We start from the raw sequence: 27,695 nt of genomic DNA on the forward strand, positions 1-27,695 counted from the left end.
GATGTCTCTCTGGAAGGCAACCCTTGCTCGAATTGCGTCTACCTTATTGTCAAGAGACTGGACATTGGAGAGTAGTGTTGATAATGGGATATGTAGATAGGGCGAGTCGGTCAAGGATCGATTCGGACAAGGTGGTCAATTATATGACAAGCGACAGTTTATTCAGAGTAAAGATATCTGGTACAACGTATACGGGCTCATTCATTTGGCCTCACAAAAGAACCATCTGAAAGTCCCTGGCTTTTGATTGGCCACAGTTGAGGTGTTGTCTTCTTGGATTGGTCCTGTTGAGCCGTCCGTCGTTCCTCCGGGTCTCGTCGTGTCGTTCTCAGTCACACAATGTTCGGCTAGGAAGGAGATTTTGTGTGTGCGCTGGTTCCTGTCTCACACTGTTCAGCTAAAAGGGAGGATTTTGGTGTGTGTGTAAAAGGGAGGATTTTGGGGTGTGTGCTGGTTTGTTCCTGTTACTCAAGGTCGGGAGTGTCAGTGCAGCTGGTGTTTGTCACGAGATAGTGTTATCAGTGCTCAGTAGTAAGCCAGAGAGTTACAACAGCTTCATTATTAATAAGGCTAATATATTGCCAGGCATGCATCAAGCTAGAATTTCATATTATCCTTACAAATAGTAGTATACTCGGGAGCGGTGAGCGATGTGCCCGTCTACGGAGCCTGACCAGAAGACCGATCCATCTGCACCTTCTGCAGCGCGTTGTTTTGGGTCGCCTACTGGAATCCGATCCATTGTCCTGGGTGGTGGTCCAAACAGAGGATCCGCTTCGGGAAAGTCGTAAAGTTGGTTAGTTGACCTTGCTCTTATATCCAGTAGCTCTTCCCGGCTGTATGTAATAAGACTTAAGATTTCCTGTGGTAACAGTGTAAGAAATAATACATTAAAAAAACAATATACTGCATAGTTTTCTAAGAACGTGAAGAGAGGTGACCATCTCTGTCGGCACCAGAGATGACTGATGATTGGCTGGGAGCAACTTGCAGGCTTGTTTTCGAGTTGCTGTGCGTTTTGTTGCCAACCTATTTTGCTACCTGACAACTTTACGGTTTTCACTTTTAATTACCGTTCATATATTTATTTATTTTTTCCTCAACTTTTTCACTCCGGACGCTTTATCTGGACACGATTCGTCAGGACCTCCAACAGCCGAAGCTAAGTAGTAACATTAACATGATGCCTTCTAATTGCAGCCGCTGTGCTCGCCTTACGGCGAGGATAGCTGTACTGCAAGCCCAGCTTCAAACGCAATCGTTAGGCAAGGGTAATTTCAGTGTAGGAAAGGATGAAACAGCGTCTGTGCCACCAGTAAGTACAGATAGTAGTATAAATCCCCTGGTACAGTCCCCGCAGCCGGACAATTTTCTCAAGGTTTCTGGAAGGAAATGCTGTAGGAATGCTCAACCGGTGTCGCTCATTCAGCCGACAGAAACTTTCAACCGGTTTTCCCCATTAAGCAGCGGGTCGGTGTCAGAGGCCGAGTCTTCTCTGGTCTCTACTCCTCCCGTTACGGGGTCTGAGACGCCGAAGCTTCCCACCATTAGCTCTGACAAATTGAAAACTCTAGTCATTGGCGACTCCATTACCCGCAGTATTAGACTTAAAGCGAATCATCCAGCGATCATACACTGTTTACCCGGGGGCAGGGCTACCGACGTTAAGGCTAATCTGAAGATGGTGCTGGCTAAAGCTAAAACTGGCGAGTGTATAGAGATATTGTTATCCACGTCGGCACCAACGATGTTAGGATGAAACAGTCAGAGATCACCAAGCGCAACATAGCTTCTGCGTGCATATCAGATAGAAAGATGTGTCGGCATCGAGTAATTGTCTCTGGCCCCCTCCCAGTTAGGGGGAGTGATGAGCTCTACAGCAGAGTCTCACAACTCAATCGCTGGTTGAAAACTGTTTTCTGCCCCTCCCAAAAGATAGAATTTGTAGATAATTGGCCCTCTTTCTGGGACTCACCCACAAACAGGACCAAGCCTGACCTGCTGAGGAGTGACGGACTCCATCCTAGCTGGAGGGGTGCTCTCATCTTATCTACCAACATAGACAGGGCTCTAACTCCTCTAGCTCCACAATGAAATAGGGTGCAGGCCAGGCAGCAGGCTATTAGCCAGCCTGCCAGCATAGTGGAGTCTGCCACTAGCATAGTCAGTGTAGTCAGCTCAGCTATCACCATTGAGACCGTGTCTGTGCCTCGACCTAGGTTGGGCAAAACTAAACATGGCGGTGTTCGCCTTAGCAATCTCACTAGGATAAAGACCACCTCCATTCCTGTCATTACTGAAAGAGATCATGATACCTCACATCTCAAAATAGGGCTACTTAATGTTAGATCCCTTACTTCAAAGGCAATTATAGTCAATGAACTAATCACTGATCATAATCTTGATGTGATTGGCCTGACTGAAACATGGCTTAAGCCTGATGAATTTACTGTGTTAAATGAGGCCTCACCTCCTGGCTACACTAGTGACCATATCCCCGTGCATCCCGCAAAGGCGGAGGTGTTGCTAACATTTACGATAGCAAATTTCAATTTACAAAAAAAAAAAATGACGTTTTCGTCTTTTGAGCTTCTAGTCATGAAATCTATGCAGCCTACTCAATCACTTTTTATAGCTACTGTTTACAGGCCTCCTGGGCCATATACAGCGTTTCTCACTGAGTTCCCTGAATTCCTATCGGACCTTGTAGTCATTGCAGATAATATTCTAATCTTTGGTGACTTTAATATTCACATGGAAAAGTCCACAGACCCACTCCAAAAGGCTTTCGAGCCATCATCGACTCAGTGGGTTTTGTCCAACATGTCTCTGGACCCACTCACTGTCACAGTCATACGCTGGACCTAGTTTTGTCCCATGGAATAAATGTTGTGGATCTTAATGTTTTTCCTCATAATCCTGGACTATCGGACCACCATTTTATTACGTTTGCAATTGCAACAAATAATCTGCTCAGACCCCAACCAAGGAACATCAAAAGTCGTGCTATAAATTCACAGACAACACAAAGATTCCTTGATGCCCTTCCAGACTCCCTCTGCCTACCCAAGGACGCCAGAGGACAAAAATCCGTTAACCACCTAACTGAGGATCTCAATTTAACCTTGCGCAATACCCTAGATGCAGTTGCACCCCTAAAAACTAAAAGAATGTCTCATAAGAAACTAGCTCCCTGGTACACAGAAAATACCCGAGCTCTGAAGCAAGCTTCCAGAAAATTGGAACGGAAATGGCGCCACACCAAACTGGAAGTCTTCCGACTAGCTTGGAAGGACGGTACCGTGCAGTACCGAAGAGCCCTTACTGCTGCTCGATCATCCTATTTTTCTAACTTAATTGAGGAAAATAAGAACAATCCGAAATTCCTTTTTGATACTGTCGCAAAGCTAACTAAAAAGCAGCATTCCCCAAGAGAGGATGACTTTCACTTTAGCAGTGATAAATTCATGAACTTCTTTGAGGAAAAGATTATGATTATTAGAAAGCAAATTACGGACTCCTCTTTAAACCTGCGTATTCCTCCAAACCTCAGTTGTCCTGAGTCTGCACAAGTCTGCCAGGACCTAGGATCAAGAGAGACGCTCAAGTCTTTTAGTACTATATCTCTTGACACAATGATGAAAATAATCATGGCCTCTAAACCTTCAAGCTGCATACTGGACCCTATTCCAACTAAACTACTGAAAGAGCTGCTTCCTGTGCTTGGCCCTCCTATGTTGAACATAATAAACGGCTCTCTATCCACTGGATGTGTACCAAACTCACTAAAAGTGGCAGTAATAAAGCCTCTCTTGAAAAAGCCAAACCTTGACTCAGAAAATATAAAAAACTATCGGCCTATATCGAATCTTCCATTCCTCTCAAAAATTTTAGAGAAGGCTGTTGCGCAGCAACTCACTGCCTTCCTGAAGACAAACAATGTATACAAAATGCTTCAGTCTGGTTTTAGACCCCATCATAGCACTGAGACGGCACTTGTGAAGGTGGTAAATGACATTTTAATGGCATCGGACCGAGGCTCTGCATCTGTCCTCGTGCTCCTAGACCTTAGTGCTGCTTTTGATACCATCGATCACCACATTCTTTTGGAGAGATTGGAAACCCAAATTGGTCTACACGGACATGTTCTGGCCTGGTTTAGATCTTATCTGTCGGAAAGATATCAGTTTGTCTCTGTGAATGGTTTGTCCTCTGACAAATCAACTGTAAATTTCGGTGTTCCTCAAGGTTCTGTTTTAGGACCACTATTGTTTTCACTATATATTTTACCTCTTGGGGATGTTATTCGAAAACATAATGTAAACTTTCACTGCTATGCGGATGACACACAGCTGTACATTTCAATGAAACATGGTGAAGCCCCAAAATTGCCCTCGCTAGAAGCATGTGTTTCAGACATAAGGAAGTGGATGGCTGCAAACTTTCTACTATTAAACTCGGACAAAACAGAGATGCTTGTTCTAGGTCCCAAGAAACAAAGAGATCTTCTGTTGAATCTGACAATTAATCTTAATGGTTGTACAGTCGTCTCAAATAAAACTGTGAAGGACCTCGGCGTTACTCTGGACCCTGATCTCTCTTTTGAAGAACATATCAAGACCATTTCGAGGACAGCTTTTTTCCATCTACGTAACATTGCAAAAATCAGAAACTTTCTGTCCAAAAATGATGCAGAAAAATTAATCCATGCTTTTGTCACTTCTAGGTTAGACTACTGCAATGCTCTATTTTCCGGCTACCCGGATAAAGCACTAAATAAACTTCAGTTAGTGCTAAATATGGCTGCTAGAATCCTGACTAGAACCAAAAAATTTGATCATATTACTCCAGTGCTAGCCTCTCTACACTGGCTTCCTGTCAAAGCAAGGGCTGATTTCAAGGTTTTACTGCTAACCTACAAAGCATTACATGGGCTTGCTCCTACCTATCTCTCTGATTTGGTCCTGCCGTACATACCTACACGTACGCTACGGTCACAAGACGCAGGCCTCCTAATTGTCCCTAGAATTTCTAAGCAAACAGCTGGAGGCAGGGCTTTCTCCTATAGAGCTCCATTTTTATGGAACGGTCTGCCTACCCATGTCAGAGACGCAAACTCGGTCTCAACCTTTAAGTCTTTACTGAAGACTCATCTCTTCAGTGGGTCATATGATTGAGTGTAGTCTGGCCCAGGAGTGGGAAGGTGAACGGAAAGGCTCTGGAGCAACGAACCGCCCTTGCTGTCTCTGCCTGGCCGGTTCCCCTCTTTCCACTGGGATTCTCTGCCTCTACCCTGTTACGGGGCTGAGTCACTGGCTTACTGGGGCTCTCTCATGCCGTCCCTGGGGGGGTGCGTCACCTGGGTTGGTTGATTCACTGTTGTGGTCAGCCTGTCTGGGTTGGCGCCCCCCCTTGGGTTGTGCCGTGGCGGAGATCTTTGTAGGCTATACTTTGTCTCAGGATGGTAAGTTGGTGGTTGAAGATATCCCTCTAGTGGTGTGGGGGCTGTGCTTTGGCAAAGTGGGTGGGGTTATATCCTTCCTGTTTGGCCCTGTCCGGGGTGTCCTCGGATGGGGCCACAGTGTCTCCTGACCCCTCCTGTCTCAGCCTCCAGTATTTATGCTGCAGTAGTTTATGTGTCGGGGGCTAGGGTCAGTTTGTTATATCTGGAGTACTTCTCCTGTCCTATTCGGTGTCCTGTGTGAATCTAAGTGTGCGTTCTCTAATTCTCTCTTCTCTTTCTTTCTCTCTCTCGGAGGACCTGAGCCCTAGGACCATGCCCCAGGACTACCTGACATGATGACTCCTTGCTGTCCCCAGTCCACCTGGCCATGCTGCTGCTCCAGTTTCAACTGTTCTGCCTTACTATTATTCAACCATGCTGGTCATTTATGAACATTTGAACATCTTGGTCATGTTCTGTTATAATCTCCACCCGGCACAGCCAGAAGAGGACTGGCCACCCCACATATGCTCTCTCTAATTCTCTCTTTCTTTCTCTCTCTCGGAGGACCTGAGCCCTAGGACCGTGCCCCAGGACTACCTGACATGATGACTCCTTGCTGTCCCCAGTCCACCTGACTGTGCTGCTGCTCCAGTTTCAACTGTTCTGCCTTATTATTATTTGACCATGCTGGTCATTTATGAACATTTGAACATCTTGGTCATGTTCTGTTATAATCTCTACCCGGCACAGCCAGAAGAGGACTGGCCACCCCACATAGCCTGGTTCCTCTCTAGGTTTCTTCCTAGGTTTTGGCCTTTCTAGGGAGTTTTTCCTAGCCACCGTGCTTTTACACCTGCATTGTTTGCTGTTTGGGGTTTTAGGCTGGGTTTCTGTACAGCACTTTGAGATATCAGCTGATGTACGAAGGGCTATATAAATACATTTGATTTGATTTTGATTTGATGATAAAAATATTGTGGGGGTGGTTTTGTTAGACTTCAGTGTGGCTTTTAAAATCGTTCATAGTCTGCTGCTGAAATAACATATGAGCTATGTCTTTACTCCCCCTGTTATATTGTGTATAAAGAGTTAGTTGTCTTAACAGAACACAGAGGGTGTTCTTTAATGGAAGCCTCTCCAACATAATCCAGGTAGAATCAGGAATTCCCCAGGGCAGCTGTCTTGGCCTCTTACTTTTTTTCAATCTTTACTAACGACATGCCACTGGCTTTGGGTAAAGCCAGAGTTTCTATGTATGCAGATGACTCAACGCTATACACATCAGCTACTACAGTGACTGAAATGACTGCAACATTTAGCAAAGAACTCCAGTTAGTTTCAGAATGGGTGGCAAGGAATAAGTTAGTCCAACATATTTCAAAACTAAAAGTATTGTATTTGGGACAAATCATTCACTATACCCTAAACCTCAACTTAATCTTTCAATGAATATTGTGGAAATTGAGCAAGTTGAGGTGACTAAACTGCTTGGAGTAACCCTGGATTGTAAACGGTCATAGTCCAAATACAACAGTAGCTAAAATGGGGAGAAGTCTGTCCATAATAATGCATTGCCCTGCCTTTTTAACAATACTATCAACAAGGCAGTTCCCACTGATATAGAATTTTGTAATCAATGTTCGTAAATATCAATTATCCTTATATGTCTGCAACCCAGAGTGTGTAAAGTTCTGATTTAAATGAAACAGACAGAATTCCCAACTCACAATTAGTCAAATCCAAGTTTACTCGCGAGAGCTCTGCTGTGCGTATACAAATATGTTCCTTTTATACATTCTTCCTTATCTACACACACACTTGCATACTAACATTAGGATTCTATCACCACAGTTTATTACCACTCAGCTGACAGTTCCAGTCCCCCCCCCAGATAAGGGAAACCCGGAGGTGCTCTCCCTGTCCTATCTCCCCAGAGTTATAGCCGGGTCGGTTCAAACATAGGTTAAGGAACCTCTTTGTTTTCTTTTGGCACACACATACATTTCTCTCTTCCCAGTCCAACCTAGTTGGACAAATGTTTATCATCTTTAATTACTCCTTGTCTATGCGACATAACCTCTAATCCCTAATGGTTAAGTTTCCGTGTAGATTTATTGAATCATTTATCTTCATCCTTTATAAATGATTTAAACACCTACAGGCCCTAGTTTTGTCGCACCTGGACTACTGTTCAGCTGTCTGGTCAAGTGCCACAAAGAGGGACTTAGGAAAATTACAATAGTCTCAGAACAGGGCAGCACGGCTGGCCCTTGAATGTGCACGTAGAGGTAACATTAATAATATCCATGTAAATCTCTCATGGCTCAAAGTGGAGGACAGATTGACTTCATCGCTACTTGTTTTTGTAAGAAGTGTTGACAAGCTGAATGCATCGAGCTGTCTGTTTAAACTACTAGCACACAGCCCGGACAGCCATTGATACCCCATAAGACATGCCACTAGAGGTCTCTTAAACAATCCCCAAGTCCAGAACAGACTATGGAAGGTGCACAGTGCTACATAGAGCCATGACGACATGGAACTCTATTCCATATCAGGTAACTGATGCAATCAGATTTAAACAGACAAAAATACACCTTATGGAGCAGTGAGTACTGAGGATTGACACACACAGGCACCGACACACGCATATGCACACAAAGGCTAGCACATGCACTCTACACGCACGTACATTGTAATATTGTTGTATGGTGGTATTACACATTTTGTATTGTATATATGTAGTGGTGTAATAATGTTATATGATGTAATGTTTTATATTTTGTTTTATGTGTGATGTAAGTGCCTTAATGTGTTTGGACCCCAGGAAGAGTAGCTGCTGCTGCTGCTGCTGCTGCCAAATACAAACCATTTTTAAAACCAAGATAATCTACAAACCAGATGGTTACTGGGTCCAAACATGTTAATAAACCAGGATGGAATGGAAACTATGAATCATACCTTATCACCACCCGCTGTGCTCTCATCGGAGAAGTTACAAATCGAAAAACAGGCAGGTCACTAACCAGCCATTCAGGTCATTAAGGTACTTATAGGTCAGAAGGTCAATATCTGTTATAATTAGTTCATGACTGGGGACAGTCTGTTTACAGTGCCATCCTTTTTATTGTAAAACAGTTGTAATCATTTCTAAATACCACAATCAATTAAAGTTTATCATTATGCGGTAATGTTATTACTAAGACAGACTGGAATTCCCAGTCTTACCTGCCATGAGTAGCAGGTCAAATTAAATTGTAACGGCAGATCTAAGGATCGGACCAAGATGCAGCGTGGTAAGTGTCCATAATGTTTTTAATAAAGACAAATGAACACTCGAACAAAAAACAATAACGTGAAATCTACAAAAAACGAAACAGTACCATGTGGCGACAAACACACACATGGAAACAAACACCCACAAACCAACAGTGAAACCCAGGCTACCTAAGTATGATTCTCAATCAGAGACTAACGACACCTGCCTCTGATTGAGAACCATACTAGCCCGAAACAGAAACCAAACATAGAAAAACAAACATAGACTGCCCACCCCAACTCACACCCTGACCATACTAAATAAAGACAAAACAAAGGAAATAAAGATCAGAACGTGACCAAAATTGTATTGGTCACATACAAATGGTTAGCAGATGTTATTGTAGCAAAATGCTTGTGCTTCTAGTTCCGACAGTACAGGAATATCTAACAAGTACTCTAAGAATTCCACACCAACTACCTAATACACACAAATCTAATTAAAGGGATGGAATAAGAATATGTACATATAAATACATGGATGGGCCATGACCGACAGGCATAGACCAGATGCAATAGGAGGTATAAAATACAGTATATACATCTGAGATGAGTAGTGCAAGATATGTAAACATCATTATTAAAGTGGAATTAATATAGTGACTAGTGATCCAATGATTTCAAGTCTGTATGTAGGCAGCAGCCACTTTGTGTTAGTGATGGCTGTTAATACAGTCTGATGGCCTTGAGATAGAAGCTGTTTTTCAGTCTCTCGGTCCCAGCTTTCATGCACCTGTACTGACCTCGCCTTCTGGATGATAGCAGGGTGAACAAGCAGTGGCTCGGGTGGTTGTTGTCCTTGATGATCTTTTTGGCCTTCCTGTGACATCGGGTGGTGTAGGTGTCCTGGAGGGCAGGTAGTTTGCCCCCGGTGAAGCAGTGTGCAGACCGCTCCACCCTCTGGAAAGCCCTGTGGTTGTGGGCGGTGCAGTTGCTGTACCAGGCGGTGCAGTTGCTGTACCAGGCGGTGATACAGCCCGACAGGTTGCTCTCAATTGTGCATCTGTAGAAGTTTGTGGGGTTTTGGTGACTAGCCAAATTTCTTCAGCCTCCTGAGGTTTCAGTTTCAGTTACAATACAGACTGGCAGTAAGTGGTCTTTCAAAAAGAGCATCACACAAATAGATTTTGCTTTAGGTAATGAGACACTCCACTATTCCGTATTTTATGAGCTAAAAATCCATGTTTTGTAAATCACATAGGATTCTAACATTTCAGTTAGTTTTTTTTTTCACTTTTTAAAAAATGTGTATTTTTATTTTACCTTTATTTAACTAGGCAAGTCAGTTAAGAACAAATTCTTATTTTCAATGACGGCCTAGAAACAGTGGGTTAACTGCCTTGTTCAGGGGTAGAACAACAGATTTTTACCTTGTCAGCTCGCCAATTCTGTTACATTTTCTGTTACATCTTTTTGAATGAACAGTTTAAAAATATAGTTCTAATGCCTAATCACCTAAAACAAGAGTCAGTTCCATCAGTCAAGGGTATATTGTCTGAGCTCATAGACCATTATATACCCACAACAACCTCTAATCACCAGGCCTTTTCATTTATATTTTACCTTTATTTAACTAGGCAAGTCAGTTAAGAATAAATTATTATTTACAATGATGGCCTAGGAACAGTGGGTTGTCTGGGAACTGCCTTGTTCAGGGGCAGAATGACAGATTTTTACCTTGGCAGCTCAGGAATTCAATCTAGCAACCTTTCGGTTACTGGCCCAATGCGTTAACCACTAGGCTACCTGCCACCCCTGGCTGGGATGAGACCATCCACTCTCCAGCTGCTTATCAGTTTCTGACAGGTGGCATCATACAGTAATGTTCTAACTGTAATAATAATTGCCATGTGGGCATTTAAGACAATGGTCATTTAAGGTCCATTGGCATTTCCTTATGGGCAATTTTAAGGGGGTCTTCTAAGAACTTGTCTGGTTAAATAAATAAATGAGTTAATGAATGAATATAAACTAACTGTACTTTCTTAATGATCATTTTTTTGTTTGTAAAATGCCACTTTACAGCAGTAACGTATTGTGGAGTGGCACCTTTCCACTCCACGCCAGATGGTGGCAGTGTATGCACGTGTCATTACCTATTTCGTGTTGTCACTAAGGAAGTGCGAAGCAGCCGGCGTTTGTATTTCAAACATGGCGCTGCCCGGTTCAGTACTCGTGCGACTCAGAGCGTTGTGTAACCTTGGAAAATCTTTGGATACAGGGAACACAATTGGACACAATTACAATCGGGTCCGGTGGTACAAGACAAAAGCCAAAAGCAATCAGGACACTGCAGCGTCAGCGGGCCAGACAAGACGGGGTGAGTGAGAAATGCTGTTGAATTGAGTTGACTGGTGCTAGGTCCATGCCGGAGAAAAGCACCTTGAGACATACGTTCAGAAGTAATCGTCATTAAAAGCTAGCTAGCTTACTGACCGAAAAGTTGCTTACATTGTCATTAGCTAGTTATCTACATGTCTCTATTTCAAGTTGTATGACAATGATATCTTGCTAAGTTGTCAAGATAGCTAGCTGAGTAATTGACCTCCGTCTTTCATCATTCATATCAGGTAGTGAGCTGCTGAAAGAGTTCCCTGAACCGAAGAGCCTGCTGTTTACCACCATATCCCGGTCGCTTGGGGTGTCTGACCTCTCCCAACACATCCAGTACCATTGCACAGAGGATGGGGGTCTCAAGGTCAGAGAGACAAGGCATTAGGTGGACTATTGCAACCACGGGAGGCTGGTGAGGGGAGGACGGCTCATAATAATGGCTGGAATGGAACATGGAAATTCTGAGTGCCGCAGCGGTCTAAGGCACTGCGCCTCAATGTTAAAGGCGTCACTAAAGACATCCTGTTTCGAATCCAGGCTGTATCACAACCGGCCGTGATTGGGAGTCCCATAGGGTGGCACACAATTGGCCCAGTGTTGTCCGGGTTTGGCCTGTGTAGGCCATCATTGTAAATAAGAATTTGTTCTTAACTGACTTGCCCAGTTAAATAAAGGTGACATTTAAACAAATATATATTTTTAAGTGTTTGATGTGATTGATACCGTTCTAGCTGTTACCATGAGCGGGTCCTCCGCAATTAAGGTGCCACCTGTGATTGCAACACATCTTGTTTGACAGATGATGCCTTTTCCCAAACAAAGTCCATTGTCTAAGACTTGTTTCACTGTTGCTATACGTGTCTGTTTTCAGAGAGCCACTGTCACACTCCTCTGGCCCAGCAAGATGGAGGTGGAGGGCTTTGCTCGCAAGAAGATTGATGCTGAACGATACGCTGCTGCTGCTGCCTGTCACAAGCTGAGGGTAAGAGAAAAGCCCTGCCCTTAAATAATTACAGCAGGACCTGTCTCACTTTGTACCAGGAGTATTGTGCATTGCTTACGTCAGTGTCTCTCACTTCTTTCTCTCCCTCTCATCTCTGCAGGAGATGGGTGTGCTGGGTCCAGACAATCAGGTGGCCAGGAGGAGTGTGGGACGAGGGCGAGGACCACCACTGTCAGCCTTACAGGACCTGGAGGAGTGTCGGTGGACAGATGTCCATGTGCCTAGAAGAGACCTCCAGAATGGATCCTTGGAACCTTGCATACAATCAAGGTATTACAATCCTCCTGTTACTATGGATCCTACTCATTACCAATGTATTATGGCTTATACTTTGCTGATTTTGCAGGGGACCCGATTCACTTTTTAGTTGATGGTTTGGTTTATTGTGCTGCACATGTCAGTGTATACAGGGCACCTGAGGAGAATTCTGAGCTCTCCCAGGCTCTTTCCATGTTCGTAAATCCTAAAGCTCTGCTGACCAGGGTCATCCAGGTGGCCACGTCCTCCAACAGATTCAGGGTCAGTAACTGTCTCTGTCTCCTATAGGTCCAACATGCTCCATAATGCAGCCTGTCATAACACTTGTTATAAGCTATCATACAACCTTTCTAAAGCTAAGTCACTCATCTCTGAACTGTCACTCACTCTCCCGTTCTCCTCTACAGGAGCTGGTACAGTACAAGACAGTGGGTGGTAAGATGAAGAGATGTGAGCTGACCATGCGATGGCCAGAGGAGATTACGTTTGTGGCCTCTGCTCTTCGCAGAGTCGAGGCAGAGAGGAGAGCTGCTGCTCTGGCCTGTCTCAAACTGAAGGTGAGGACCACAGATGAAAGAGCACAGAGAATGAATCATGCATTTGTTTATAATATGTCTGTTAGATTCTGTTTTCACACATGCATTCCCATACCAGGGTTGTGTTCATTAAGGAATGGAAGGGAACGTTTATGTTAAAACATATTTTGCAAAGGAATACAATTATAGGTGTCTTATTGCATCCATTTTGTTCCGTTTGGTGCTCAATGCTCAACTTTGTCTATACTCTCTCCAGCAAATGGAGCTGCTAGATGAGGACAACCAACCTCTGACCCATGCTAAGTACCACAAGGAGGAGATGCGTGAGGCGGGGCAGAGAGACAGACAGCCCTGCCATCTGGAGATACCCGAGTACTTGGAGCATAGTACCAGAGAATACCTCACACAGGTTGGTTATCCTGCATCATCAACACTGGAAAATCAGGCTGTGTTGCTAATGACATTGGCCAGGAATTTACTTCATTGCCTCTGTTTGTGCTCATGTCTTGAATTGTCCAGTATCCAGTGGCGACAGAGATGCAGAAGCTGTGGGAGGAGGAGGAGGAGAGAAGCCAGCAAAGGTTGAACCAGCAGGACGAAGAGGAGGAAGAGGACCTCGTCACAGACGCCATCACAGGCAGGCCATACCGGCCCCTCTCTACCCAGGAGGCCGAGCAGCTGAGCTCCGACCTACAGGAGGAGTGGGAGAGGGCAGGGCCTGGCCTGGGGGTGGAGCTCCCGGTCGACGCCCACCGGGAACGTGTTGTGTCAGCGGTGGAGTCCTCCAGGGTCATCGTGGTTGCTGGGGAGACGGGATGTGGCAAGACAACGCGTATCCCGCGCTTCCTTCTGGAGGGGCGTGTGCGGGGCGGGGATGGAGCGGAGTGTAACATCTTGGTCACCCAACCTCGGAGGATTAGCGCTGTGTCAGTGGCTCACCGTGTTGCCCACGAGATGGGCCCCGCCCTCAAACGCTCTGTAGGGTATCAGGTGAGTTACAGGGAGCATGCTGTTTATAATGAGATCAAATGCTGTTGTCACCAGAATCACTCACTAACTAACCATTAGGGCCGGTACAATACCATTATTGCAATACTCGTTAGTATCCTGGCAAGGAAACAAAACATGAATTGGATTTAACCTCTAGGAAAATGGCCCTGATGTTGGAAACACAACATTATGTTGTCATTCAGTCACATGTATTTATTTTCCAAGCTGTAGCACACAATATTTTACAGACAGCAAGATTTTAAAAGACCGAAGAGTTCGGTCTGCTTCGTGTTTACGTTTTTGCCATCAACATTTTTTTTGCGATACTGGTATTGTCCCGCCCTACTAACATTTGAGCTGTCACTCCCTCTACTGTAGATCAGCTTCTCTCGTTCATTGGACATTCGCGCTGTCACTCACTCTTCCATGACCCCCCCCACCCTCTAGGTGCGTCTGGAGAGCCGTCCCCCGGAGCACAGCGGTGGGGCCCTTCTCTTCCTGACGGTGGGGGTGTTACTGAGGAAGCTGCAGGGTAACGCCTCCCTGAGGGGGGTTAGCCATGTGGTGGTGGATGAGGTCCACGAGAGGGACGTCAATACGGACCTGCTGCTGGCCCTGCTGCGACCCGCTCTAAGGGACAACCCCAACCTCCGTGTCGTGCTGATGAGCGCCACAGGGGATAACCAGAGGCTGGCCCAGTACTTCGGGGGCTGCCCCGTGGTCAGTGTTCCCGGGTTCATGCACCCTGTCAGGGATCGGTACCTGGAGGAGGTCCTTAGGGAGATGGGGAGACCACCGCTACCACCGGCAAGGACAGACCTGCAGGGACGGGTGAGTAAGGTGATAACTGCTGAGGGGTGGACGTTAGTAGTTTTTCAATAATTGATGGCGCTTGTACATTCCTGCCTGTTTTCTTTCATATGTACACTACCGGTCAAAAATTTGGGGTCACTTAGAAATGTCCTTTCTTTTGTCCATTGAAATAACATCAAATTGATCGTAAATACAGTGTAAACATTGTTAATTTTGTAAATGACTATTGTAGCTGGAAATTACATATTTTTTAAATGGGATATCTACATAGGTGTGCAGATGCCCATTGTCAGCAACCATCACTCCTGTGTTCCAATGGCACGTTGTGTTAGCTAATCCAAGTTTATTATTTTAAAAGGCTAATTGATCATTAGAAAACCCTTTTGCAATTATGTTAGCACAGCTGAAAACTGTTGTCCTGATTTTTAAATACGCAATAAAACTGGTCTCCTTTAGAGTAGTTGAGTATCTGGAGCATCACATGTGGTTTCTATTACAGGCTCAAAATGGCCAGAAACAAAGAACTTCCTTCTGAAACTCGTCAATCTATTCCATGCGAGAAATTGCCAAGAAACTGAAGATCTCGTACAACGCTGTGTACTACTGTACTACTCCCTTCACAGAACAGCACAAGCTGGCTCTAACCAGAATAGAAAGTGGGAGTCCCCGGTGCACAACTGGCAGCTTCATTAAATAGTACCCACAAAACACCAGTCTCAAAGTGAAGAGGCGATTCTGGGATGCTGGCCTTCTAGGCAGAGTTCCTTTGTCCAGTGTCTGTTCTTTTGCCCATCTTAATCTTTTATTTTTATTGGTCAGTCTGAGATATGGCTTTTTCTTTGCAACTCTGTCTAGAAGGCCAGCAGCCTGGAGACGCCTCTTCACTGTTGACGTTGAGACTGGTGTTTTGCTGGTACTATTTAATGAAGCTGCCAGCTGAGGACTTGAGGTGTCTGTTTCTCAAATTAGACACTAATATACTTGTCCTCCTACTCAGTTGTACCCCGGGGCCTCCCACTCCTCTTTCTATTCTGGTTAAAGCCAGTTTGCGCTGTTCTGTGAAGGGAGTAGTACACAGCGTTGTACGAGATCTTCAGTTTCTTTGCAATTTCTCGCATGGAATCGATTGACGAGTTTCAGAAGAAAGTTATTTGTTTCTGGCTGTTTTGAGCCTGTAATTGAACCCACAAATGCTGATGCTCCAGATACTCAACTAGTCTAAAGGAGGCTAGTTTTATTGCTTTGTTAAATCAGAACAACAGTTGTCAGCTGTGCTAACATAATTGCAAAAAGGTTTTCTAATTATCGATTAGCCTTTTAAAATTATACATTTGGATTAGCTAACACAACATGCCATTGGAACACAGGAGTGATGGTTGCTGATAATGGGCGTCTGTACACCTATGTAGATATTCCATAAAAAATGTCCTTTCAAAAACGAGGACATTTCTAAGTGACCCCAAACTTTTGAACGGTAGTGTATATGTTTGTTCATAAATTGACTGTTTCTATGTTTTTTAGGAGAAGGATGATGCCACGCCAGACCTGGACCTAGTAGCTAATGTGATAGAGCACATCCACAGACAGGGAGAGCCAGGTAACCAACAGTTTTACTCTTTGTTCCCCTTGTCTCTCCATGTCTGTTAAGCTAAGGTCTGATCCAACTGATGGTTGATTAATTCATTGATGATTTCTCTTACAGGTGCAGTGCTGTGTTTCCTACCAGGTTGGCAGGACATTAAGGCCGTCCAGAAGAGACTAGAGGAGAAGCCAACCTTCCAGTCTGGCTCTCAAATGATCCTACCATGTAAGGACTGGATAAGGGGTCTGTCTTTGGTTTCTGTCCTGCTGCCCATTTACAACATGCTACCTGTATTATTCCTGGTCAGATCACAATGTGACATAGTAAGGAAAGAATTCTGAACCTAATTAAAATGTAGTGCACAAGGAACGGTCTTGAGACTGGATTATAATAAAGTAATGTCTCTGCTCCTCCTCTGTCTGTCCAGTACACTCAAGTATGTCAGTGTTAGCAATTTGTTATTCCTCAATAAACAAACTCTAAAGCAAATCAGGGGGAGAAAAATAGTTTTATTTAGAGAGGATAAATCAAGATGTAATGCTGGGAGGTAGATGTTCAGTCTCACCTGTTCTCAGCTTTTCTCCGCTGAACGAAGGAACAGGATGCCATTTAAAACCCCCACCCTAGCCTGGAGTTGACCAATCAGAAGTCCTTGCAGTACAACTTGGCCAATGGCCAAATAACAAGTATCCTGCCCCCGACTCAATGTAGAGGACATAGTACACGCAGCTCTGAGTTCAGGGGTGACATTCCAGAGATTCTAAACCGCTGTTGAACTGAGACCCAACTCCTATTTACAATTCCCTATTAACCATTAGTACTATATTTAGTTTGGTACTCTCGTCCTCGCATCCTCTCAAACTCTGTTTATTTATCTTCAAAATATTATTATATTAGTGACTCCATGTTCTCTCTGTCCAGTACACTCAAGTATGTCGGTGGGTGACCAGCAGACCGTGTTCCAGCGCCCTCCTGAGGGCCGGAGGAAGATCGTCCTGGCCACCAACATCGCTGAGACCTCTATCACCATCGACGACATTGTTCACGTAGTAAACGCGGGCTCTCAGAAGGAGCAGAACTACGACACACGGACCAAGGTAGGTGACAGTCACTTCTGTCACAGTGAATAGATCATATAGCCATTAATGCAGAAACGGTATCTTAAAGCACCTCAATAGAGGACAATAGTGCTCTCCTAAAAAAATCCCTGTTCCCAATTTTTTAAGATTGTGTATGGAAAACATTCCTAGTACTTACAGGAGCCGCCAAGCTGGGGTTCGCAAGTCAAACTGGTGGCTGACTATAATATACTAGTGTGGTGTTGCAAACCTCTGTCTTGCTGGTCCCCAGGTGTCATGTCTAGACACAGTCTGGATCTCGCGCTCCAACGTCACTCAGCGTAGAGGGAGGGCGGGGCGATGCCAGCCCGGACATGCCTACCACCTGTTCCCACGGCAACGCCTGGAATCAATGACGACCTTCCCTGTGCCTGAGATCCTACGCACCCCTCTGGAGAGCCTGGTGGTACAGGCCAAGATCCACAGCCCCCACTGCAAGGTGAAGGGATTTGACAGAGGAACGATGTAGGGGTTTAAGAGCCAGTCAATGTAATTGTGAGGTCTCTGCATGTAGTCACACATTGATGTTCCCTTGGTGGGTCTCTCCAGGCAGTGGATTTCTTATCGCAGGTGTTGGACAGCCCAGAGCGAGAGGCTGTGACCGATGCTGTTCGCAACCTGCAAGAGATTGGTGAGACTCTAATGATCTGTCTTCACATGATGAAAAACATTTTCATCCTGATTGTTTCAGTTGGGATTTACAAATCATTCAAAAGGCCAAGTGTGTGTGTGTTACTGGTGTTTTGTTCTTAGTACTCCTCTCCCCTCCCTCGCCCTAGGTGTTCTGGACAAGACAGAGGCCCTGACTCCCCTGGGGGAGAGAGTAGCCTGTCTGTCCTGTGACCCGCGCCTGGGGAAGGTGCTGGTGCTTGCTGCTCTGTTCCGCTGTGTTCTGCCCCTGCTGTCAGTCACAGCCTGTCTCACCAGAGACCCTTTCCACAACAGCATGCAGAACAGAGCCCTGGTCGCTAAGGTCAGACACTGACTCAGTCCACGTCCACTTGGGCAGTTTTAATTATAGATCCATAACAACCTGCAAAGTTCACATTTCTATTGCAATGTAAATGTCTGCTGGTCATTTCATTATTTATGATCTAAGTTGGTCTTTTATTTTGAATTACACTAGTTGATTTTCTGTCACATTTTATCAATATTTTCTTCCCCTCCATCTCTCTTTCTACTTCCTTCCCTCCAGGCTAAGGAAGACCTGGGAGGTTCAAGCTACAGTGATTACCTGGTGTTCAGTCGAGCCGTGTTGGGCTGGAGGAGTGTTCAGCAAGAGAGGGACAGAGAGACCAGACAGGACTACTTGAACAGATACACACTGTCTGGAGCCGGCCTGCGCTTCATCAATGGTGAGAGAGACAGAGACATTGGGTAAACTCCTGGCTGTCGGGTTTTTCCTTACCTTGTGACCTGACCAGGTAAAACTCCGTGCCCTCGTCATTGGTTCAGTCAGTTCTCCGGCTGACCCAGGTTGTTGAGTGTCTCCCATAGATATTCATATTCCATATATTTTCATATGTTTTTATTAATCATTGATGTCTTGTGTGTTAAAAGGTCTGACTTCCCAGTTCAGTGAGAACCTCCTTGAGGCTGGGCTGGTGGAGCGTTCAGCTGACTGCCAGAGATCCTCCTCCCTCTACAACCAACACAGCCACCAGGACGAGCTGGTCAAGGCTGTGCTGCTGGCCGGACTCTACCCCAACCTCATACAGGTACACATCTAAATCTCAAACAGAAGAATGACTGTTTGCGGGTTCCTATAGCTTAAACTATGCACTCAGCATCCTGACTCATTTGTTATGTTTCTGTGCCTCAGGTGAAAAGGGGAGCAGTGACCAAAGGTCGCTTCCGCCCCAACAGCCTGTCCTTCCGTACGCAGAGTGGCCCAGTGCTCATACACCGCTCCTCCGTCAACAGGTGTGTGTATGTGTGTTAAGCGCTGCATGGTCAATCTGACGTCTGCATTGGCCGTGCAACGTTTACGGTGTTACGGCCTCTGCAGAAGTCAGGGCGTTCATACTTCTTGCGCTTTGTGGAGCAGAGCTGTTGTGAGGGAAGTTGTCAAGGAAGTGACTTTGTGACCTCCCGCCCCCACCTACCGTCAACCAAACATGTTAATGCGGAGCTATATCAAATCAAGTTTTATTGGTCACATTCACGTGGTTAGCAAATGTTAATGCAAGTGTAGCGAAATGCTTGTGCTTCTAGTTCCGACAATGCAGTAATAACCAACGAGTAATCTAACCTAACAATTTCACAACAGCTACCTTATACACACACAAGTGTAAAGGGATGAAGAATATGTACATAAAGATATATGAATGAGTGATGGTACAGAACGGGTATCATCAGTATATGAGCATTAAGATGCAGTAGATGATGTATAGATGGTATCGAGTACAGTATATGAGATGAGTAATGTAGGGTATGTAAACATTATATTAAGTGGCATTGTTTAAAGTAGCTAGTGATACATGTATTACATAAAGATGGCAGGATGCAGTAGATGGTATAGAGTACAGTATATACATATGAGATGAGTAATGTAGGGTATATAAACATTATATTAAGTGGCATTGTTTAAAGTGACGAGTGATACATTTTTTACATGTATGGCAGCAGCCACTCAATGTTAGTGGTGGCTGTTTAACAGTCTGATGGCCTTGAGATAGAAGCTGTTTTTCAGTCTCTCGGTCCCAGTTTTGATGCACCTGTACTGACCTCGCCTTCTGGATGATAGCGGGGTGAACAGGCAGTGGCTCGGGTGGTGGTTGTCCTTGATGATCTTTATGGCCTTTCTGTGACATCAGCTGGTGTAGGTGTTCTGGAGGGCAGGTAGTTACGGAGCCCTCTGCATTGTTATAACATTTGAGTGGCACTCATTTTGACCTCTGCATGCCTCCGGAGCCTCCGCAATTGCATCACACCCTCCATATGGAGTCTCCTACCACATTTTTGCATCAAGCATAAATTGGCTCTTAGTGTGTTAGTTACGATTAGAGGTCGGCCGATTAATTAGGGCCGATTTCAAGTTTTCATAACAATCAGAAATCTGTATTTTTGGACACCGATTTGCTGATTTTCTTTATTTTAAATTGTTTTAAATTTTATTTATACCTCTTTCTTTTAACTAGGCAAGTCAGTTAAGAACACATTCTTATTTTCAATGGTGGAACGGTGGGTTAACTGCCTCGTTCAGGGGCAGAACGACAGATTTTCACGTCAACTCGGGGGATCCAATCTTGCAACCTTTTTTTTTTTTTTTTACCTTTATTTTACTAGGCAAGTCAGTTAAGAACAAATTCTTATTTTCAATGACGGCCTAGGAACAGTGGGTTAACTGCCTGTTCAAGGGCAGAACGACAGATTTTGTACCTTGTCAGCTCGTGGATTTGAACTTGCAACCTTTCGGTTACTAGTCCAATGCTCTAACCACTAGGCTACCCTGCCGCCCCTAACCTTACAGTTAACTAGTCCAACGCAATAACGACCTACCTCTCTCTCGTTGCACTCCACAAGGAGACGTGAATGCAGTAAGCCAAGGTAAGTTTCTAGCTAGCATTAAACTTATCTTATAAAAACAATCAATCATAATCACTAGTTAACTACACATGGTTGATGATATTACTAGATATTATCTAGCGTGTCCTGTGTTGCATATAATCTGACTGAGCGGTGGTAGGTAGAGGCAGACGCGTAAACATGAATTCAAACAGCACTTTAGTGCCTTTTGCCAGCAGCTCTTCGTTGTGCGTCAAGCATTGCACTGTTTATGACTTCAAGCCTATCAACTCCCGAGATGGGGCTGGTGTAACCGAAGTGAAATGGCTAGCTAGTTTGCGCGCGCTCTGAGCCTTCTAGTAGTTGTTACCCTTGCTCTGCATGGGTAACGCTGCTTCGATGGTGGTTGTTGTCGTTGTGTTGCTGGTTCGAGCCCAGGTAGGAGCGAGGAGAGGGACGGAAGCTATGCTGTTGCACTGGCAATACTAAAGTGCCTATAAGAACATCTAATAGTCAAAGGTTAATGAAATACAAATGGTGTAGAGGGGAATAGTCCTATAATTCCTATTAATAAATACAACCTAAAACTTCTTACCTGGGAATATTGAAGACTCATGTTAAAAGGAACCACCAGCTTTCATATGTTCTCATGTTCTGAGCAAGGAACTGAAACGTTAGCTTTCTTACATAGCACATATTGCACTTTTACTTTCTTCTCCAACACTTTGTTTTTGCATTATTTAAACCAAATTCAAATCAAATTGATTTATATAGCCCTTCGTACATCAGCTGGTATCACAAAGTGCTGTACAGAAATCCAAGCCTGAAAACCCAAACAGCAAGCAATGCAGGTGTTGAAGATGTTTCACTATTTATTTGAGGCTACATTGATTTTATTTATGTATTATATTAAAATAAGTGTTCATTCAGTATTGTTGTAATTGTCATTATTACAAATACATTTGATTTAAATCGGCCGATTTTAATCGGTATCGGCTTTTTTGGTCCTCCAATTATCGGTATTGGCGTTGAAAAATCATAATCGGTCGACCTCTAGTTACGATGTGATTGCTCTGTGTCTGGGCACGTACACTACATGACCCTTTGCTGCTATAACAGCCTCCACTCTTCTGGGAAGGCTTTCCACTAGATGTTGGAACATTTCTGCAGGGATTTGCTTCCATTCAGTCTCAAGACCATTAGTGAGGTCAGCACTGATGTTTTGTGGTTAGGCCTGGCTCGCAGTCGGTTTTCCATTTCATCCCAAAAGGTGTTCGTTGAGGTCAGGGCTCTGTGCAGGCCAGTCAAGTTCTTCCACACCAATCTCGACAAATCATTTCTGTATGGAGCTCGCTTTGTGCACAGGGGCATTGTCATGCTAAAACAGGAAAGGGCCTTCCCCAAACTGTTGCCACAAAGTTGGATTCACAGAGTCGCCTAGAATGTCATTGTATGCTGTAACGTTAAGTTTTCCCTTCACTGGAACTAAGAGGCCAAGCCCGAACCATGACAACAGCGCCTGACCATTATTCATCCTCCACCAAACTTTACAGTTGGCACTATGCATTTGGGTAGGTAGCGTTCTCCTGGCATCCCCCAAACCTAGTCGTCCGTCGGACTGCCAGATGCTGAAGCGTGATTCATTACTCCAGAGAACGCGTGTCCAATGGTGGCGAGATTTACACCACTCCAGCCGACGCTTGGCATTGCTCAAAGTGATCTTAGCCTTATGTGCGGCTGCTCGGCCATGGAAACCCATTTCACGAAGCTCCCAACGAACAGTTATTGTACTGACGTTGCATCCAGAGGCAGTTTGGAACTCGGTAGTGGGTGTTGCAACCGAGGACAGACCATTTTTACGCACTTCAGCACTCTGCAGTCCGGTTCTGTTAACTTGTGTGGCCTACCACATTGCGGCTGAGCCATTGTTGCTCCTAGACATTTCCACTCCTAACAGCAGTTACAGTTGAGCGGGGCTGATCTAGAAGGGCAGACATTTGACCAACGGACTTGTTGTAAAGGTGCCATCCTATCAGTGCCAATGCCATTCTACTGCCAATTGCATGGCTGTGTGCTCGATTTTTATACACCTGTCAGCAATGGGTGTGGCTGAAATAGCTGAATCCACTCATTTGAAGGGTGTCCACATACTTTTGTGTATGTATAGTGTGTGTGTTCTCATATATTTGCCTATATTTTATTGTGTGTGTGTGTTTATTAAGAACCCAATCTTTTCTTATTCCAGGGGAGAGGAGCAGTTCCCCAGTCGCTGGCTGACCTTCTTCAGTGCAATCAAGTCCAACGGTAACGTCTTTATCAGAGACTCCTCAGCAGCCCACCCCCTCGCCCTACTGCTGCTCACCGACTGTGACATCACTGAGAGAGGTATAATTCAATTCAGTACCATTTTATGAATCCTAGAGTGGCATTAAACTGCTGGTACTGTAGAGATCTCCCCATTCACCAACTACTGCACGTAGACTTGCGCTGACGCTAAAGATATGTCGTTGAGGGCCTCACTAGCTTTATCGATACCAATGACTATTGAGTGGAATTGTTATAAAGGATGTTAGAATCCAGTCAAATAGTGGAAAAGGGATATTTCCTTGTTTCCTCTCTTTAACACTCTCCTGCCTCTCAGTGAATGGTGACCGTGTGGAGGTGGCGTTCCCGGGGCGGTCGCTGGTACGCTGTGAGCTGTCTGTCCAGACATGGGAGCTGCTGTGGGAGCTACGCTCCTCCATCCAGACCATGCTGTACCGCAACCTCCGCCCACACAGCTCAGCCAATTACATCACACAGGATGGCAAGCTCATCTCGCTATTGGTGGAGCTGCTGAACAATACTGAGTCCAATACAGATGCCCAGCCAAACGGTGGCCACAGTGACTCTGAAGTAGACTGATTCACTCGCATTGGAATAAAGGAATGTCAAAGCACTGTGGATGGAGTACTGCTTTGTGACCTGAAAAAACTCTGGCTGTAGCAAGAGTCCATAGATTTTTCTGGTCAGGAAAAAAGTACCAAAGCAACATGCTCGGGGCACGGTCTGCTGACAAATCTGAGAAGACATGTAATATCGGTTAACTGTACAATACTATCCATAGTTCACTACCCATTCTAAATGTCTTTCTCGTCACCTGAGATATACAGAGAAATAATGAGAACATTTTTGAAAATATAGATGAATGGGAACACTGAGTTTACAATGGAGTTCAGGAAAATACATCATGCCCTGAAGGTTTGACTCTTAAACTATATTTCAAGAGCCCCATTTAAATAGGAGTGAACTCATGGTACTGTAAATACTACTGTGATTGCTCTCTATATGGGAGGAAATCCATTTATTTGACTATATTATGGACTCAAGTATATATTTAGTTTTTTGAAAAGCAGAAGTTGAATGAATCTGACTGTTAATGAGTGTCTAGTGACCTGTGCACTACAGCGAGACGGTGTCAAGATGACAAAATAATGATTACATGAATGTATTGTTAACCATTATTTTTTATTTAAATATGATCTGTTGAAAGATAAAGATGTTAAACAATGTTACTGGTTGCAATTTTCTTCTCTGTACTGTGATTGTGTCTGAAGTTAAATGTATTATTAATCTTTGGGCTGTAAGGTGAAGCCAGTTATCAGGAGAACTCCTTGAGGAAGTGCAGGTGGAAGTTCTTCAGGCGTTTCAGTACCTCTTCCATGGTTTCCACTGGGGTCATGACACACAGTCTACAGAGAGAGATGAGAACAAATCCGTGGGGAAGTATAACCATTTAAATAGAATGATGAGGCTAATGCTATGCTTCCCTGTTCATTTGCATAGGATGAGTAGTGGATATGGAGCCATTGACTACTGGAGTGTTTTATGGTGACATTTCTATGTCCAGAAGCTGTTGACAGAGAGAGGATTGTACCTGATGTGGTGGGTGCCTTCCTTCTGTCCATACTCACACCCCGGTCCCACACACACTCCTGCCTCCTCTAGTAACCGTTTACAGTACCACAGGTCAGGCTGCATCCCCACCACCTGCAATGGAAAACAGAAAACTCACATATATAAGAGATCAAATCATTAACTCCAGAGTATTTAGAATGAATCAGATGTTGAATCACATGTTTTTCCTCCAAAAGGTGAATGTCTCTTGAAATGCCCATATGACAAACAGCAGTAGTCATTCTAGTGCTCTACCTGACCATACAGTGTACTATTTTCCCCATGACTAACCTTGGCCTTCTCAATGGCTGCTTGGGGTAGATACAGCCGGGGAAATACGAAAGCTCCTCCCATCATTGGCTGACAGCTGATCCCTGGGATATTGTTCAGAAACTCTGGGACCCAGTTCATGTTATGGACCAGCATGGCCCGGATAGACTGGGTCTCCTGGCGGAGATGGGAGAGAAGATGGAAAAGAAGGACACGGGGATAGCATATTGTATGGGACACTGAGGTGCCGTTGTGAATAGGGAAAGGAATACATTTGTTTGATTTTTGATGAACTATTTCTTATTTTAGAGACTTCAATGATTGTAGAGCACTATCATTAAACTACTTATGACTAAATGTTACATGGCATATGCAATCTATTAAGCATAACGTCATACTGTCATACATCTATTTTGATGGGTCTCACCTGGGCATAGACCGGGTATGATGGGTCCCCTGGCCTGGGAGGGTTAGCCATGAGCTCCAGGGCTAGCTGACCAGTCACAGGGGCACAGATGTCAGTGGAAAAGAGGGTGTAGGCGTACCTCATGACGGCGGGGTCAAGGTTCACCAGCTCCACGTACCCCCCGCGAAGCCCACACCTGTGCAGGGAGGAGACACATACAGAGTAGTGGTCAAACACTGGCCTGCTGGTTTCAGTACAGGCTTTTACACCATAGGAAGCCTGAAGTGGATCTCTTAGGGAACTGCCAGCTATTTTATTTACTTTTGTCACTATTGAGTTTGTGTTGGCAGCTCATATATTGTCTAAGATGGCACTAATCCATGTTTGCTCTAACGCTCATGCTGAAGGAATTTGACCATTCTAACGAAGTAGTAGGCTAGTAGCTAATTACTTAAGTAGCTAATGGGGTAATACGATCCAGATCATTGTAGAGTACAGTAGGCTATAGTATGTATTTATTGAAGAACACTCCTCTGTTGATGTGACTAATTGATCTAATTGGGCCATGCCCCACCCCTTCCCACTACAGCTGTTCCCACAACTGTTCTCACTGCCAAATCACCACTCCTCAGGCTTTTTTTCACTCCTAACCTTACCATTTAACCCCTTCTGAAACCGGCAAATCCTTTCATGGTGATGCCAGGGGGTGGCATATTCTGTTTGCCTTCCTTTTGTGCATGAACGAATCAACCACCACAACCCTACCTAACAGCCTTACAAGCCAATAAAATCCTCACCCCTCTGCTGTGTGTGTGAAATAAATCAGATAATTGAATCCTTCCTCATCTCATTCATCCAGCAGCATTCTAATAGATGCATCATGGTGGCATTCTGAACTTTAGACCAGTCCATTACAAAACCTCCTAATACAGTTCACCTTCAGTTGAATGCATGAATCCGTTAGTCTATTGCCTTAGAAGACAGACAGTGCTGCTGTACAGTACTCACTCTCCCATGAAGCCTTTGGATGCTGAGTGGAAAGAGGCCAGCTCCACTGTGTGAGAGAGAGGAGGCCCCATTTCAGACAGAACCTTTTTGTAGGAGACAAACTCACTGCCCTCTCCGAACACACTTTCCTGATACACCTGTGGATCAAATGAAACAGCGAGGGGTGCGTGGAAGACAGAACAACAACTCACTACATAATCAATATAGAGGGAAGTGAAATATTTGTGATTGAAAATAAGCGATTTGCCAGGAGAAAGTATAGACGGGAAGTCACCTCATCAGCCATGATGAAGAGCCTCTCCTCAGCAGCGAATCGGATCACCTTTTCAATACACTTCCTGCTCTGAACATGACCTAGCAACAACAAAACAAATGAGACTATCCATAAAACTGCTGAGGTAACTTGGCTGCAAAAAGGTTTACTTTACATTCTTCATAGGGACAAATAGTGGGGTACTACTGTCAAATAGTGGGGTACTACTGTATCAACCATCATGGAACCGGAACAACTCGTTACCTGTAGGATTCCCCGGGTTGATGACATACAGGGCAACTGTGTTGCAGACACCCTTAGAGGCCTGTAATGCTCTGCGTAGCTCCTCCACCTCCATCGCCCAACACTGCTCCTCATCTAGGTAGTAGGGAACAACGGCTGCACCAAGCCTTTGCAACATCATTTTGAAGGAAGAGTAGGTGGGCACAGCGGTCAGCACACCTGTCGGAAGTGAGGCCTGATTGTGGAAGTCAGCCAGCATCTTCAACACTTGCTAAAAACAGAAAATAGAGAGGGAAAGATGAATGAGAGACATGGTGATGATGATGATGATGGTGAAGATGATTCTCACCATTATTGACCTTTGAGAGCCAGAGGTCATGAAGATATTCTCGGGGGACGATGGTACACCACCATCTCGTCGAGAGATGAAGTTGGACACACTGCACTGTATATAAGAGATACCACCAGTGGGTGTGTATGAGCCTGATAAGATAGAGAAGAAGAACAAACACAGGTAAACACATACCAGCCAGGTCACCCGTGATACAAGTCAGTATTCAACGTTCATCCGTGTCTGAGGATGTCGGGAGATGATGTGTAAATCGTACAGTAGAGGCAACAGTGAGCACTTGCCTTCAAGTAGTTTTCATTTTGCTAAGGTGATGGCTGTGAGC

The 27,695-nt window shown here is 44.7% G+C and overlaps 2 protein-coding genes across 4 annotated transcripts; one reads left to right on the forward strand and one right to left on the reverse strand.

Annotated features, from left to right (window-relative positions):
- On the forward strand, positions 1-24,459 carry dhx30 (DEAH (Asp-Glu-Ala-His) box helicase 30). Of its 2 annotated transcripts, none has more exons than XM_065013470.1 (21): positions 1-796; positions 5,759-11,084; positions 11,335-11,462; positions 11,970-12,080; positions 12,202-12,371; positions 12,503-12,620; positions 12,767-12,916; positions 13,152-13,304; positions 13,415-13,885; positions 14,333-14,716; positions 16,220-16,295; positions 16,401-16,505; positions 17,202-17,377; positions 17,631-17,837; positions 17,948-18,029; positions 18,178-18,371; positions 18,594-18,753; positions 18,959-19,116; positions 19,221-19,321; positions 23,151-23,290; positions 23,547-24,459. In XM_065013470.1, the coding sequence occupies exons 2-21, from the start codon at positions 10,832-10,834 to the stop codon at positions 23,807-23,809; spliced, it is 3,600 nt and encodes a 1,199-aa protein (XP_064869542.1). In that variant the 5' UTR covers positions 1-796; positions 5,759-10,831; the 3' UTR covers positions 23,810-24,459. The 2 variants fall into 2 exon arrangements, with proteins under 2 accessions (XP_064869542.1, XP_064869543.1); XM_065013471.1 differs by having other exon boundaries at positions 16,223-16,295.
- On the reverse strand, positions 24,394-27,695 carry LOC115114859 (alanine aminotransferase 2). Of its 2 annotated transcripts, none has more exons than XM_065013472.1 (8): positions 27,548-27,695; positions 27,043-27,292; positions 26,800-26,879; positions 26,526-26,662; positions 25,539-25,713; positions 25,133-25,288; positions 24,822-24,934; positions 24,394-24,636 (listed from the first exon to the last, which is right to left on the reverse strand). In XM_065013472.1, exons 2-8 carry the CDS (start codon positions 27,278-27,280, stop codon positions 24,546-24,548), a joined length of 990 nt encoding a protein of 329 aa, XP_064869544.1. In that variant the 5' UTR covers positions 27,281-27,292; positions 27,548-27,695; the 3' UTR covers positions 24,394-24,545. The 2 variants fall into 2 exon arrangements, with proteins under 2 accessions (XP_064869544.1, XP_029499211.2); XM_029643351.2 differs by lacking the exon at positions 27,548-27,695 and adding an exon at positions 27,371-27,494.

Source organism: Oncorhynchus nerka, linkage group LG9b (assembly GCF_034236695.1).
Source record: "Oncorhynchus nerka isolate Pitt River linkage group LG9b, Oner_Uvic_2.0, whole genome shotgun sequence".
Lineage (NCBI taxonomy): Eukaryota > Metazoa > Chordata > Actinopteri > Salmoniformes > Salmonidae > Oncorhynchus > Oncorhynchus nerka.